Raw genomic sequence first — 16,845 nt, forward strand, 5'->3', positions numbered from 1 at the left:
CCGTGTTCAGCGCACAACGTTTAGTGGCGTACCACCGAAAGCTCCTTCGCTTGCAGGCACAAAGTCTGTGGTGAAGGATGCAGGAATTTGGCACTCTGGGACACTTCTTTGAACATCAGGAACATGCAATGGCAACTGAAAGATTCGCCTGGCACTTAATACCCAAGACAACATTAAAACCCTTTAAACATTCAACAGAACATTGAAGTACTTCATGTTCTCAGTTTTACAATGGGCTCAATGGGCCGGAAAAATTTACTCTGCAAAAGCAGAAATACTTAATTACCCTCCCCTGAGGCAATTTCCCATTATTAAAAAAATCCTTTCTGAAGTTTTAATTGATTTTTTTTTTTTTTTTGCTGTTTAATTACCGCAGTCGGACCGAGAAATTCACTGTACAACCATCACACTTACAGGGTCGGTTTATTAAAAAAAAAAACAACCTTTATTTCAACTGGCGTCGCCAACATACCAATACTCTTTATAAATGGATGTCATACCTCAATCACCATATCTTTTAAAAAAAATTATAAACAGGTGACTAACGACGACTATGGTGTGCCTCTCTCTCTTCATCAAAATATATACGGCCATATCTGTTTACGTAACGAAGAGTGCCTCAAAAAACCGGCCCGGGGGACGGCGCGGGAACCCAAAACGGACTACGGTGAGCTGACTGGATGTGGAACAAGGCCATGATCCTCGATCGGGAACCAAAACGATAAGGAAAACGATGGCAAACGACTCAACGGTACATGCAAAAACAAAACCGATTTAAAAAAATCACAGGGACGGGTGGCCTTTACGAATAAAAGACCAAATAAAACAGTTTAGAAAATATAAAATCAAATGTAGTTACAGGAAAATAAATAATGGTTGCCATGCACACAGCAAGGCATACACTAGTATTTGGAAACTTGATGCATCGATTCATGAGTGTCAGTTGTGTGTAACACAGGTGTGAAGCTCATATTCACAAAGAATCCTTTATTTTTTTGTCATGCTTCTTATATAGTCTGGTTACATCGTTCTTCCCCGGCTGCTCCTTCTTGAGTCCCGGTTAGTAGGCTGCAGTTTCTTCTCCTGTTGAGGTCATTTTTTCCCCCCTCGTCTTGTCCAGTGCTGTGCCATGTGAGTATATATATATATATATATTCCCTTTATTCGTTTGGTACATTAAGTGAAAAGGTCGTAGGACGTCTTTCTGGGTGGCGTCTCTCAGTGAGCAAACAGGAAGGGGAGGAGCTTATGCAGGATCAACAGGGTGATGTAGAGGAGGGGGTCCGTGGTGGTGACGGCGCCAGAGCCTGTTAGAACGAAGCAAGGAAAAGAAGGAGAGAAAGAATAGTTATTAGATTGGCCGACTCTGTGACTGGCGTTCCTCAATGCAGGAGCAGGAAATTATGTTAGGAGGTTAAACCAGTGAATATTCACCCTTAAGATAAGATAAAACTTTACTGATCCTTGGTGGGGATTTCTTAGCTTATATTCTTAGCTTTGAGGTAGTGCTAAGAGAAAGTGATGGGAGGGGTAGGAGTGAAAGACACTTGCTTCTCTGAGGTCCAAACATCAATATCTGTATTTCACCCATGATCGTGCATAAGTTTCTTGTTTACTAATATGTGATTCTGTCTGTACTGGGACAGATGGGAAGATACCATGGAAATTCAGGGTATAAACAAATGTGAATGTCCAAGGAAATACCAGATTTACATATGTTTTGGGGAAAAAAAAAAGCTTCTATAATATTTCCATCTGTATAATGATGCAGCAAAGTAAATTTAAAGGCAGCTGGGCCTGGCTCCAATGGGAGCTGCTTTTTGAGATAAATTTGATCCAAACTTCACCTGAAAGGCTGGCGTATGCTGCCCGCATATGACTCGAGTTAAAGAGTTTAATGCGTGTGTTGTCTTGACTCACTGTTCTAACTAGCTTGCAGAGACTCGCCATACTCTTTTTGAGACATTTACAGGTCAGCATGAACCGCACAACCAAATTCTGGTAGTCAGGCAGCTCCTGTACATTGTTGATGACCTCTGTGAGAGCTACCGACAATCCAGTCAGAGACAAGGACAGAATATGTCAATTATCAAAGTGGTAATTAGCCCAACAGGCATATATAGACAGCAACAGGCGACAGGCTCTTATGTGTGCACAGACAAGTTAGAGGTCTACAGCAATTCAGTTCTGTCCTCGTACTGTCTGCGCCTACTTGAAATTCACCTAACAAAATAAGTCCTGGCGGCACCCAGAGACTGCTAACGAGGCTGGGTGACAGGGGACGTGATGGGCTCTATACTGCCCCCTACGGCAAGCAGCGTTTAATGAGAAAAACCTGCTAGCAAATTCTCAGGCCAGTGTTTTATAATCCATCTCCAATTTCAGTGCCTCCTATACCCTCACGTTATCACAAATACTGCAACACATTGGTGTGTTGTGCTTTATAACAGGGTTCTTCAAATCTGGACCTCGATTCCAAATCCAGGCCTTGTTTTCAGTTCTCCCAGGTAGTTAGTTTAATAATTACTGATTCTGATTGGTCAGAGGCTTCACACCTGACTGACAGGTAAAAGAAGGCTGGAAAACCAGCAGTGTTCAGACTTCGAGGACCGTGATTTGAATAACCCTGGTTTATAATAACGTATAAAAAGATCAAAGCACCTTAAGACTGATTGATAATTCACGCTGAATAATTTAACAGCAAGACAAGGCAAATTCCGGATAATAAACCAGTGATAAAATGTAAGCAGGGGTCATACCTTCTGGTCTAAAAGTGACCAGGCCAGCTTCTGAAAGGCCCCACATAGCCGGCCCAACGTTGAGGCACCTTACTGCATGTTTAATGTGTATATTTATACCTGTAAGACTCTATTCATTGATTACTACATTGGACTGTATCCACACGATACGCATCAGCAAGCATGTGCTACAAAGCTCATTTGACCATTTTGGTTAGCCTGATTGGCAGCATAAAGGTCTGCCTTCAGACAGCACCATTATGTGTGTTTACGTGTTACACAGCCGGGGATTTGTGCTGAAGCGTTCACCTTCCTGCTCTACGCGACACAGCAACACGACTCGAACCCTCAGCCTTTTCACCCTACAGCTCAAACCCTTGACCTTTCATAAAATATCCTGCCTTTGCTTGAGCTCGTCTCCCCCCGCCTTGATTGTGTGCTTGTGACTGGGGGGGCTTGAAGTGGTAACTTGACACACGGCAAATTGAAAGGCTTCTCCCCAGCTGAAGGTGACAGGTGTTTGTCTGAAGACTCGCTGGAGGAGTACGTCTCTCGGCCCGCTTAAGACATCGCATCTTCAGCTCCGCTGAGCAGATAACACAGTTTGCTCTGGCGGTAAGCAGAGCAGAAAAACTCTTGATCTTCAAAGCACTGTCCTGCTGTCTTCATCTGCTACCTCTAAGCTGGTCTCCTGTGTATTTCAGCATGCTCTTGGACTTTTGCGCTTGTTTTTCTCTTGTATTGAACTGGCCCCCTGTAAGGTTATTGCTGTGTTTTGTAGCATGTTGCATAGCTGTTGTTTCAAATGCTTGTTCCTGGTTCCTCACTGAAAACTGCACTTATACCTCAGTTGGCTCCCAGACAGTCTTGCGTTCCTGTGATCTGCCTTCGCTTCGATGTTGCATTAGACTAAAGTGTCCACTAAATTAATATAAATGGAAACCAACAGTCATTCTCTCTTCATTCTCTTTTTTCCCTTTGTTTCCTAGTGTTACCACTGACCAAAATGTTCTTGTTTTCTAATCACTTCTCTGACCGTTAAATAACCTGCCAATCCATGGTGGAATTTGATTAAATGATTGAACAGGTGTAGAGATTGATAGAATGTTGCAAAGTGAAGTTCAATACAATGCAAAAATATTGCTCATGCAGAACAAGCCCTTACAACTCCAGGAATCACCAATTTGTCAGCCTCTGTCCCATTACAGGACCATGTTTGAGGACGGGGTAGAGTGGAAAACTATGTAGCAAGAACCTTAGTACTGAACTCTGGAAATCTTATATACCTTTTATGTATATTTTGAAGATGCTTTTAGCCAAGGTGACATGCATTTTTTTAAGACAGTAGGGTGAGACAGTCCCTGGAGCAATTGAAGTTAAGGGTCTTGCTCATGGGCTCACTGGTGACATCACTCTGCCGACCCTGGGATTCAAACCTTCCGATCACAGGCACGGCGCCCTAACCCTCCAACCCACATGGCCAAGGTCGTCACATTATGTAAGTAGACGGCACCACATCAGTTCATGGAATTACAATGGAAATTGACTAATGCACCTCTTTCCGTTCACAATCACAAAACCTGTGCAGTTTTTGTGCATTTCTACGGTTTTCTCTCATTAAACTTAGGTCAAGTTGAAACAGCAGGGCTCCATCCCATAGCTGTAGGCCATGGTAACCACAAAGCATTGGTCCTCCGAATCAAACTCGGGTACAACCTGAGTATCACCTGAGCGGCTTCTTCAGTCCTCTGCATATTGAATCCCATCCACCTGGCTTATAAAGACTCTGGTGCCTTGGCTTGCTGTATTGATTAATGTGATTTTCACTGCAATTCCGTCAGACAAATCGTTTTTTAATACAGTAAAATCCCGTTATAGTGGGCTTGCTTATAACGGAATATTGTCTATAACGGACGAGGTCCGCTGGTCCCGGCCGTGCGCCTTTACGAACATGCAGAAAAAGCATCGGATATAGCGGACTCAGATATAACGGAATTTCGCTTATAACAGACAAACAATTTGGGCCCCAGGGCCGCTTTTAGCTGTAGTTCTGTTCGGCTATAACGGACATGCAGCTCCGCCTACAAGGCGCGTGGCGTGCCGGTGATATCCAGCGCAGATACGTAGTCGGGATTATTAATAGTCACGCATCTGGTCAGGTAAAGTTGGATTACTACATGTACAATATAATAATCTGTATCACAAGTGTGTCTGCTGGGGTGTGGCATGAGTAAATGGTGTCCTGTAGTTGTGTTCTGGGCATACAGCAACTCTGGATATAATGGACTTTGGATATAACGGATTGTTTTGCCAGGTCCCTTGAAGTCCGCTATAGCTGGATTTTATTTTATTATTGTAGTACAAAAAATGTTAAATAAAAATTCACTCACCTCTGGTCTCTTGTAATAAAAGGTCAACTGCTATTACAATTTTTCCAAATATTTCCCTGTGTCTTTTAGGAATTTCTGCCTGGAATCTCCTGGGCGCCAGCTCTGTGACGACACCCCATCTATGCTGAGGGGAGCTCCCTGGCAGGGGCTGGTCAAAGCCCCGTTTAACAGGCTGTCACAGCCCTCACTGCGGACGCGGCCCAGCACCAGCCTTCATTAGAACTGCAGGCCATCTCTCCCCATGCTCTTAATTAACCCAACGAGATCATGTGGGTGAGTGACACTTAGCTCCAGAGGACCTGGTGGACTGCGGGGGAGTGGCGGTGCTGTTTAACACCACTCAAACAGCGCGTTGTCATGGGGCCCCTGAGCTTTCAGACAGAAACGGTCACTACGCTAAATATTAAATAAACACGTTCCATATTTATTATGTGCCGCTAACCAGCTAGCTACGATCTTCTGGCTCTTGCTAACTATTTATTTAATTTTTAAAACATCTGGGGGTGGGGGCAGAGACAAAAAAAATCCACCCCTGGGGAAAGGCATGTAAAGCAACGACTGGGGGGGGCAGAGCAGGGGCGTCCTGGAGCCCGTCTGCACACCTGCAAGCCTGGACTCCAGGCTGATTCACTTTCCTTTCTCTCGGAGAGATGCAGCAGGGAACTCTGGGAGATCACAGACGCATCGGCGTGGCAGGAAGTAGAGACGAGCAAAATGGAGGGTGAGTGATCTATAGTGATGGCCCCCGTGGCGTTTTCTAAATATATACCTTCCCTCTTCTGAATTATGCGGCTGGCATGAAAGCAGAATGAATTCTGAGGAAAGGTCAGGCCTGCTGATCACAGTGGAATGAAATGTTGAATACAGGTTATGAATCATTTTTCTGCATTACATTATATTTCAAATACCTCCCCTGAATACTGTAATTTCCCCTCTCTTCATTGAATCTTTTATTTATATATATATATATATATATATTTTACATTATAGACTAAGAGAGGTTGGTCTCTCTAATAAAGCACTTCTCCACGACCTTCTGCCAAACGTGATACGGATTCTTCAATTTTGTTTAAGGAAATCGATCAATGGCTCCACTTCAAGGTAAGAGCACATTATTAACTAAATTGGACTTAACTGTATTATATGGTTGTATAAAATGAATTTAATGAGAATATCCTTTTGTGTTGCTGGTTCTCTGTGATAATTACCACAAATACAGCTGCTTTGCACTGTACACGCATGTTATTAAAAAATGTAATAATAATTGGATTTTTCCAGGATAAAATAAAGATTTGAATTCTTGATAAAAGACGGAATTCGAGCTGGAAATGGGAAACCATTTTATTTTTAAAACGCTTTCTGGACACAGTCACACTCGCAATTATATCCTGGCTGTGATGGTGTCCAACCTCTTTTCTATTTAAAGCTGTGTACCCATCTGTCATCATTCCACAAGGACGTCAAATCCATAAAGCTTCTATAACATGCAGCTGATAAAATTAGAATTCATTTTATAATTTCAAGAGAATAACTATGATCAGTATAAAGGTGAGTGAACTTTAAGTCCAGATTGTGACTCAAACCATAAACCCTGAAAATGGGGTCTGTGCACTTAGGGCAGGACAGTGCAACCCCCCCCCCCCCTTTTAATCTTAGTTACTTATTTCATCACATTAATGGTGGGGGGTCCTTAGCTCTTGACTATTTCCATTTCTAGATCCCTGGTTCAAAAAAGTGCGGAAAATCCGTGGTCTAGATTGATGCGTCTATCATGCATCAGTGCTACAGGCCGCCAACAGAGGGGGCTGTGATCTCGAGGCAGGATGGAAAACATAAACAGTAAAACCCTGAAAAAAACTGAGCAAAAAAACAGAGCGAGAATAACAGCAATAATGACGACGATGCTAAGATCCAGAGAGGGAGAGAGAGAAAACCAGCGAGAGAGACATGGTGAGGCCGCTGGGGCGTGATGAGCTTTCAGACCTCTGTCTGACGGAGGCTTTGTGCTCCTGGATAAAAGCCAGAAAAGCAGAGCCCGTTTTTGCCTCATTCCTCTTTCACTGACCTGAAGCAGGGGGGCATTCCTGCAGGTGTGAGTTCAGGGATGGTTTTTTTTCAGGGAAAACACCATTACACCTGTGCCTCAGCTGGGGTTGGATGAGGCTACATGCGCTGTAGAATGCAGCAAATGAGGATGTGCGGCCCTTTGCTTTTACTTCATAGTGCTGGGTGCCAGAAGGACACAAGGGCCTCAATTATCCAGCCAGAGCCACGCCTAGTAAGGAGGAGCAGCAGCTGTGTAGCTCTGAGGTCTTTGCTAAATGAGGTCTTTGCTAATCATGGTATTTACTAAGTGTGGCCTATTTCTAAGGTGGTCATTGAGAAATGTGGCCTTTCGGTAGCCATGGTATTTGAAAAATGTGGTCTTTTGCTGTACGTGGCCTTTGCTAAATGTGGTCTTTTGCTAAGTGTGGTCTTTACTAAACGCTGCCTTTCAATATGCAACATTTTTGCTAAAAGGTCTTTTGCTATTTGTGGTCTTTACTGAGCAATGTATTTTGTATCTAAGGGTGATCTTTGCTAAACACTGTCAATCACTAACTCTGGTCTTTGCTAAGTGATGTCTATCGCTAAGCATGTTCTTTGCTAAATGCAGTCAGTCACTAAGTGTGGTCTTTCATAAATGCTGTCAATCAGTAACTGTGGTCATTACTAAAAGCTGTATAATGCTAAACATGGTCTTTACAAAAAAACACTGTCTATCGCTCTCTGTGCTAAATAAAGTGTGACTAAGCATGGTCTTCTTCTTTAGTGATGTCTTTGCTAAACGAGCACCTTCACTGTTCACACTAAATTACCATATTTGGTCAGCCGATCAGGGATCAGAATATTAAGGAGTTTTCACATTCACCGGCCAATCAGGTAGTTCTTCTTCATGAATATTAATGAGTTTTCCCTAACCACCTTGTAAAATTGAAAAATCGCATCCAGGGAAACCCAGACGTATGGTAACCCTGGAGTTAACTCTCTTTTTACAATCTATGCACAACTGGCACAATACACATGTATGCAAGTCTTTTTCAACAAAAGTTACAAAACACTAATCTAAAGTTGGCTTAACTTCAAGTAAACAATGCAATTCACTGTTCACACAAAAACACAAATAGTGTCAAAGTGCCAATGGTTTCCGAAAGCTGATGTCACTTGTGAGCAGCATGATACGTAGGGACAGGGGCGCCGCCAGAAATCTTGGGCCCCATGAAAGATTACAATTTTGCCCCCCCCCCCCCCCCCCCCCCCTTTTTGCGAAAAGGTAAAGCCCCTAACAGGGCCCCATGTCAGTGCTGGGCCCCTAGAATTGTTCTAACCTTTCCCCCCTGGCGGCGCCCCTGCGTAGGGATGTGCATATTATTTAATTTTTAAAGTAGACGTGTAGACAAGCCTGGCAAATGCTGTGTGATGATGCTGACTGGCTGCCATATATTGAAAATTGGTGCCTTTTCCTTCACTTGCTACTCCACAGTAACTTGCAACACTGGGTCATACGGGTTGCAGCGCTAAACCCAGACAAGCCGCCGACTTTTGAAAAACCGCCCAGATGCCCGGAGACGGGCCCAAGAAGCGGACGTGTCTGGGGAAACCCAGATGTATGGTAACCCTGTACTAAAAACTGTCAGTCTGTGGTCTTTACTATACACTGTCTGTCGCTAAGCATGGTCTTTACTAAATGCTGTCAATTGCTAACTGTGGTCTTTGCAAAACACTGTCTGTCACTAAGCGTGGTCTTTGCTAAACGTTGCCTTTCACTGCATGGTCCTTGCCAAACACAGTTTTTCGCTCAGGAGTTTTTGCTATACGGCACCAGGACTGCTTCTCCTACGCACAGCACAAACAAAGCATCTCCATCGGCCTGAGATGCATGTATCCAACTGTCTCCGCTGACAGGTAGGGCTGAGTTAAGGGGATACGCACGCAACTGTGGATTATCTAACGGCCTGGAATGCCACTCTAAATAACGTAAACGCTGAATAGTGTTCCAGCCGATATTGTTCTGGAACCCAGCCCACAGAAAGGACACTAAGTAAAATCCTCAGAACATCAGACATAATCCCATTCGCAAACAATGGGGGCAAATCCAGCAGGACAAATCCTTCTCATGACTTTGAATTATTTCAGGTGACCCATATTCGGAAGGTCATTTTAAGCTGTGACCCATCAGAAAGAAACTCTTTGAATCTTGTTTGCAGAAAATGTGTGACGGGTGATCGCAGGAGCATGACTAGCCTTCTCAAACAGAAATAAACCATGAGAAACAACAAGAGAATTGCATTTTTTAAGGGATAGGGTCTCCTTGTTCAGTGTTTACAGAGAATAGGCTGGCATGGGCAGGGGTGGGCTTTCTGTCTCTGGGGCACCACTTAAGAAGTCACTTTTGGGCCTCCCACCCCCCAGTGTACTGACTGTTTGTGGCCAACAGGGCGGCGCCACGCAAAGGTGTGCTTTGAGTGGTGGTAACCACCCCTGCTGGGTATAGGGTCAGCACAGGCCAGAGGGTGGAACAGAAGAACTAGAAAGTGCTGTTTTGGTGACTTTAATTAGGACATGTGCATCTGGAAAGGATGCAGAGTGAAATGGAAGGAAACCAAGAGCAGCTTTAATGAGGCCAAAAACAAACAGAACTAACAACTTTGCACCTTCAGACATGAGTGGGGACAGGAAAACAACGAAGCGGCTGCGGTCAGCTGACTCTTTATCCCAAGGTAGAAAAGGGCCTCCTTCACACAAAACAAACACACCAAAAAAATATACCCAGCCGATGGACCATCAGCACAACCGGCGCTGGATTACATCGTAACCTTTTTAAACATGCAACCATGTGTAAACTATGAAGTTATTAGTTATATCATTTAGCCTGTTTGTGTATAGGTAGTTGCTTATGAGTTTAAACCTACAACCTTCTGTTCGCAAGGTCTAGTTCCTAAGTCAGCACACCACACGTATGAGGATAACTCCACAATAAATAAGGAGACAAAGGAACATCCAGCCTAATGTCAACAGGCAAATCCATTGTGAATGTTTTTACGTTCCAGTTACCTGGTTACAGAGACCCAGTGACTCCACGTTTAACCAGGAGATAAAAGCACTTTGGTACTATAACGGGAACACAGAGATGATCCTCATTTTTAAACGCCAGAGTGGAATAAATTTTTTTTTTTTTAAAAAGCCAACTGCAACGCTATGAAAACTCTCCGACAGGTGATTTATGGTCGATTTGCCCGCAGTTCAGCCATTCTCCACGAGCCGTTCTCAGCTATTGGAAATGATGTTGTGTCAGAAATGCGCTTGAAGCATCGCTGCGGCGTTGCGGCCGTGGGGTGCGCAGTCGTATTCATACAGCGTTTATTTCAGCATGACAAATGCGAGCAGCGGATTGAATTGCGTCGCCAGGGGCCCACTTACGCGATTCACCCCGGTGGCATTTCACCTTCTTTCTCGCCAGTTTTAATCGTTGCTGCCAATCAATGAAATGATACCGCAGAGACACACATGTCTGATTCCCGTGGCCACCAGGGTCGCCGGGCAACCGCTGTCGAAAAGGGCACCTCCTACATGTGACATGTGACCTCCTTGACATTTGCGATGCAAGAGACTCTCCAAGGGCTTTGTTGAAAGCCAAGGAAAAAGATGCCTATTTTTTAGTTGATATCACAGTGGCTGGCGGTCCCCTCACTCAATCTGATTGGCTGTGGAATGCTGAAGGGGTGGGGCCATTCTCCTGAAAGAAAACCCGATCGTTTTTTTTGTCACATCAAGGAGCAGCAGGTTAAAGGCATTATTAAGAAATCGAGGATTCCATCAGCAGGTGTCAGGGAAAAACAAGGCATCAACCACTAGCGAAGTCTAACTGGAGGAGACCAGGGGCCCTAAAGGTTAAAAGCATCCCACCATGGCATCAAGAGTGATGCGTATACAAGGAGACAAGCATGGCTCACTTCCGCTAGAATTAGCGCTGCCGGATGAGCATCCACGCTCATTTACCAGGTGACTCATGTTATCATCCGCTGCTAGTTTTACGCTTATAAATGTCATGTCGTGGGTTTAATTATGGGGGATTTTATGCTACGCCTCTGCTCCGCAGACCCCACCCAGCAGACCGACCCTATCTTGACACAGCGGGGGTGGGTTGGGGGGGGGGGGGTTAACATAACCGGCATTTATGCCATGGGTCTTCAATAGAAACCTCTGACGACATCGTTGGGAAGCATCCAGTTTGTGTTAACATGCTCGCTCTTCAGCTCTTCTTTAGTGCCATCATAAAAGCTTATGTGTTGGACTTTTTTTTAACCCAAAATTACACTCAGAAATGAATCAGAAAATCGAGAGCCGTTTCAGACAATGTTTCACCACAAGTGCAATACGGGGAAGCACCGTGTTCAAGGGCGAGCGGAGAGCCCCCAGCGGAGAGCCCCCAGCGGAGGGACACCAGCGGGGAGACACCAGCACGTCACGCCTCTCAGAGGCCAGGACACATCATGCTTCAGGCAGGCACAGATATCCAGGATCTCACCCTGGGTGCAATATTTCAGCACTATTAACCCTAGAGGCCGAAGAGAACCACCACACGTTGCACAAAGAGATTAACACATATAGGAAAACTATTGTTGGACAATCACTTGGGAGACAACGCCTTAGTGTCACCTCTAGAGCCCAGTCGAGGACACTGCACCCTGCATGTAGACGCGTACTACAACCACGGCTACGAGACTGTAGAGCCCCACCCAAAACTGCCTGATTTACGCCCTCAAGCAAGGGAGTAAGCCTCAGCCTATCAGCAACTGCCTCCACATCGCCCCCTAGAGGGCTTACTGGAAGACTGCACTGCATCCCTCCTAGATGGTTCACGGTGTACTCATCACTGCTGCCAGAGTCGAGGTACCGTCCAGTGATCCAAAGCGGTGGATCAAGGCACTGAAGGTCTTCACAGTGCCGTGCAAAATGTAATTACACCAAGATGTGCTCCAGTGACCTCTACCAGGCCAGGATATTTACTGGACCCTCCTTCTGTGTTTAAGCAATAAAGAGACTCCGGACCACAGCGCTGCTACTCTGAATCCAGTATAAGGAACACAGACCCAGCTATAGCCTCTGCTGGTGGACACAGAGTTCCACACACTTCGTTTCCTGCATGCAAAAACAAGAGTACGACCGCCATTGAGCTAGGAAGCTGAAATGCCCCCTGCAGAGACACATCGGCGCCCCTAGCAGGTGCATGTGACTCTGCAGCATGGGGGCCAGTCAGCCAGACTTTACCCTGCACAGTGCATCCGTATCAGCACCAAGACCACAATGAATACACCTAACTGTCAGGGCAACCTGGCGTTACTACCATTCCTGGGAGGAAAGATAGTATTGGCATATGGCTCAAAAGCAGGAAATGTAGCACATATAATCAGAAAAAAAGTTTCTTCTCCTGAGATGCCAAATCAAACCTTTGATCAAAACGGAACAATAATAACGGAAAGCTCCGCACACGCACAAGCCCAAGAACCGCACAGCCGTGCTCACTAATAGCCACTAGATGTCACTGTTGCTCTTTGACTCACCAGCTCCATGTTGCTGCCGGAGGATGGCTGCGTTGCCAGGTCGGGGCGAAGCCGAGGACTTTGCTGCAGAGGCTGCCGTGGTGGTGGAGGCAGGGGCGGGGCCCGGTCCTGCTGGGGGAGGCAGTACGCGGGGCTTTCCCTGACCCGGCTCAGAGGTGGCCCGGCCCCCGGCCGCGTTGACGTTGCTCCGTAGGGGCCACCTGTTCTGTATGTGGGACACAGCCTCCTCGGCCACCATGCCGTCCCGGGGGGTCACCCGTAGCGTGGCCTGGGCCTTATGTTCCTGAGTTTCGTCGGCGTTGTTGCCGGACACCCGGCACTCGTATACACCCTCGTCCATCTTGCGTACGTTGGAGAGGCGCAGCTTGTGAGAGATGGCATTCCCCTGCACCCTGACAGTCTGGGGGTGGGAGTGGAAGGAGAGCACCATTAACACTCACCAAAGCTCATTTATATCAGCACATCCTTTACTTCCTCCATATGTGCCTCGGCGTCAGGTGCGCACTTGACATTTCATCGAAAAGACACCGGGATTCATATTAATGAAAACTGCCATTGTAACTACTGCATTAGCTGCCTTAAAATATCTAATGACAAAAAACGGTGATTAAGGCTCACTTGCATGATCAAAACAAGTCGTCATCTGAGCGGTTAGGTAACAGAAACGCGCAAACAGACCTTCTGATGCTAGTTAACAGCAATGCGTAAATCGAAGCAAAACGCGACGCTCTTAAAAACGGAGCGATCGTAGGGGTCGTGCCCTGTTCAGTTTTATTTAATGATTTTTCTTTAATGAATAAATGAAAGGGGATGCCCGCTGTCACTTTGAATTAGAGCATCCACGAAAGTCGAGCGTGATTTCTTATGCTGGATTTCATTAATCTAACGGAAACAACGTAAACCAACTTGACGCCATGCACCACTTTGAATGACAGAGATATTGTTTCAGGCATCATAAATGCTTCTCTATTATGCAATAATAACTGGCACAGTTATTTAATATGTAGGGGAAATACCGCGTGTATTCAGGGTTAGGCTGTAAGTGTACAAATAAGGCAGTGTCTTTAGATACACAATCATAACTAGGGACTAAATAGGCCTATTAAGTAAAATTAAAACACTTACACTTATTTTTGTCGGATCCCGAGCAGCTGCCTGCAACATACAGCGTCGTAAATATAAGGTCATATCATAGCATACATATATAAGCTACATTTGGTTGCAAGAGTAAGTAAGTAAGTAATAATAATAACAATAATAATAATAATAATAATAACCAGAGATAGTTCCATATTTAAAACAGCAAACCAGAACCCATGTATTATGCATGTTCATGTGACTGAAACTTAACCTGAAAAACGTGGGCTTTTATTTGATGTAGCCAACATGTTAAGATAGAAATGTTTATTGCGTATTAGTCTACTTAAAATAATAGTTACACAACACTTAAATACATTTATTTTTCTGCTACAGTGAGATATTTACACAGCACATAAGGCAACTCCATAAAGCACAACAAGTGCTCCCAATGTTGGTAGCCATGCGTTATAGAGATGCGACTGGAGCCGCCACAGAAGCGGAGCAGCCCCGCGCCGCAGCTCCGGCATGGCGGAGGAGGCGAGCCAGCTTTACCTTGGGTCTGTTAGCAGGGGCACTGAGCTGGAGATCGTGCGCCAGGTCTCTGGGTGCTGGCTCTTTCAGGTACCACCACTGGATCTCTAAGGAGAACGGCGTGGAGCCGACAGCCCGAAAAGCGCAAGGCATCTCGATGTCCTCACCCTCCCCGACACTCACATCTTTGGGCACTTCAGTAAACGTGGCTGAAGGAGGAAAACATTAACATTCATCATTTATTCACCGGTCACGAACACGCACACAGACATGCATGTTTTATATATACGCAATATATTACATAATATGATTGTATTTACATATGCGGTCATATTATATATAAGAAATAGAATATAGTTCACACAATGAATATAGTGTAGATCGTCGAATAAAGCAGTTTTTTGTCTTTATCTTTAAAGTGAGGGATTTCCCCTTTTTTCCATTTTCCCCCCCATTTTCCGTTTTGGGGAAATCGCCATCAGTCGGTTTTGAAGCAGACATTCGGAGTGAAATGTGTCTGCAAGAAGTGCAAAACTAGGCTATATTTCAGATTATGAATAATTTCATACGCATCGGCTTCAAGTGCGTTTGGGTAACTGACCGAATTGAAATACTTAATTTTAATTTAGGAGAGTGTGAATTTGTTTTTTGCTCGTACAGTTTGGTAGCCAGTTAATATGCTTGTAAATTGCGCGATGCGGTACAGTGTTTCGGAGCTGGATCGTGTGATGCCAGGAGTTGTCGGATGAACGCTATTGAAAGGTGCATTAAACAATGCACAATTTCTTAACTGCGTTTGGTAGGGTCCTGGGAATTGGGCGACTGGTGCATTTTAATACCAGCTATTCCCGTAAACGTGATTTATTTTAAATAGAAATCGTACACATGCACATTAAAAAAGCACCAACTGTTGCAAAAGCGGCACTAATGTTGGCAAACAATTAAACATTCATCAGCAGTGGGGGGAAAAAATCCCAGCACCGAAAAACTACGCTTGGCTGTCCGAGCACTTGCAGTAATTTATACATACGCGTCTAATGTATAATGTATAGATATTGTTAATATTGCATATGTTTCATAAGGTCTACAGCTATTAAACTTGACTTACCGTTTACATAAAATAACAGGGGTGCATTCAGCATCAGATAATAGATGACGCCGTAGATTCCCTGTTTTTCCATCTCATAAATAGGATACTTAAATTAAAGAACAACTGGAAGTGGTCATTTGACCTCTAATACTTATAAAATAGACATCTCCATAGCGAGCAAATCACCGAAGAGTCTCGTTAAGGGTCTGATTTTCCCAAACGTTGCGGATAGTCTCCAAAAAAAAATATCCCCCGGATCGTAACTCCAAACACCGTAGATTAAGCAGCAAAAAAATAAGCGTACAATCCCAACGTGTGATGGACACAATACCCACTCTCGCCCACAGACTGGTCTCTCAATACATTTAAAAATCTTCACTCCTTATTTTCCGATTTGCTTTAAGTCAAAAGGAAACTTCACTAAAGCAAAAGACGAATATATTAAGCTCTCCACGGAAAGGAAAGCTTTCCACGGTTCTTCTCCAGCACCCATGACCAAAGCATCCTCATGTCTTGCTCCCCAAAAGTAGACCTGCCAAGAGGACGGTAAGTCCCTCTTTTCTTCTCCCCCAGACCTAGAGATCAGTCGATAGTTCCCGCTTGTGGGAGCCGAGCTCTCTGCTTTGTATGTGAGCGCATAGCAGTTAGGAGGCGCTTGGAGATCTCCAGACCTGCGCTCTGCTGCACCACCACCCGCCGCACGGACTCAGGCTCCGCTCCTCGGGATCCAACACGCAGCCTCAACCTATGAGGAGAAATCTCACAAACTGACGTCCGAGCCAAATGCCAACCCTGGAAAATATATAGATACAGATGATTCATGTTGTTTTCAATGCAAGATAAACAAGTAGCTCTTAAAGAAGACGTGTTCGCGCGTGGGATGCGCTTTTATTTAACGTGAATTACCGAAACGTCAAAGATTTGAGAGCTTTTTCCCCCTGTCTGTTATCTGCCACCTAATCTCGGCCATTAAAAGTAGTGCAATCCACCAACTGATGTAACCAAGAGAGAAAATGCTTTAATAAAGATTAAAATGCAGCAAATGTGCAATGAACTGGTTTCACAGTTTATGGTTTATAATAACGTAAACTATATCAGTGGTAAATAACGTTTAATTGTTCCTTTAAAATTGAACATTACTAAGCCATACTGAAATGAACTGTATTTGTTTTTATAACAAGTTTAGAAGATCATAATCATGACCATGGCCGTAATGTTAGTAATAACGATGAACGTCTTTAATTCGCCTGCCTTTAATCTATTTTAGCTCGAGTGCAATGGCTTTTATATCTGTCGCTTCCACTTATAGCAGAAAACTATCTAATAGTGATCTCACTGCTCTGTGCCTTTGGAAGAGTATTACCATATAAAGGTAACTAAGGGGCACCGATCCTCGGAGGTGGGATTCATGA

General features: G+C 44.6%; 1 protein-coding gene across 1 annotated transcript; it reads right to left on the minus strand.

Annotated features, from left to right (window-relative positions):
- Positions 1 to 404: 404 nt before the first annotated feature.
- Positions 405 to 16,382, minus strand: vstm2b (V-set and transmembrane domain containing 2B). The gene is made up of 5 exons (XM_023817106.2): positions 15,452 to 16,382; positions 14,365 to 14,552; positions 13,858 to 13,887; positions 12,733 to 13,132; positions 405 to 1,307 (listed from the first exon to the last, which is right to left on the minus strand). Exons 1-5 carry the CDS (start codon positions 15,522 to 15,524, stop codon positions 1,219 to 1,221), a joined length of 780 nt encoding a protein of 259 aa, XP_023672874.1. The 5' UTR covers positions 15,525 to 16,382; the 3' UTR covers positions 405 to 1,218.
- Positions 16,383 to 16,845: the final 463 nt, after the last annotated feature.

This window comes from Paramormyrops kingsleyae, chromosome 11 (assembly GCF_048594095.1).
Source record: "Paramormyrops kingsleyae isolate MSU_618 chromosome 11, PKINGS_0.4, whole genome shotgun sequence".
In the NCBI taxonomy this organism is placed as follows: Eukaryota; Metazoa; Chordata; class Actinopteri; order Osteoglossiformes; family Mormyridae; genus Paramormyrops; species Paramormyrops kingsleyae.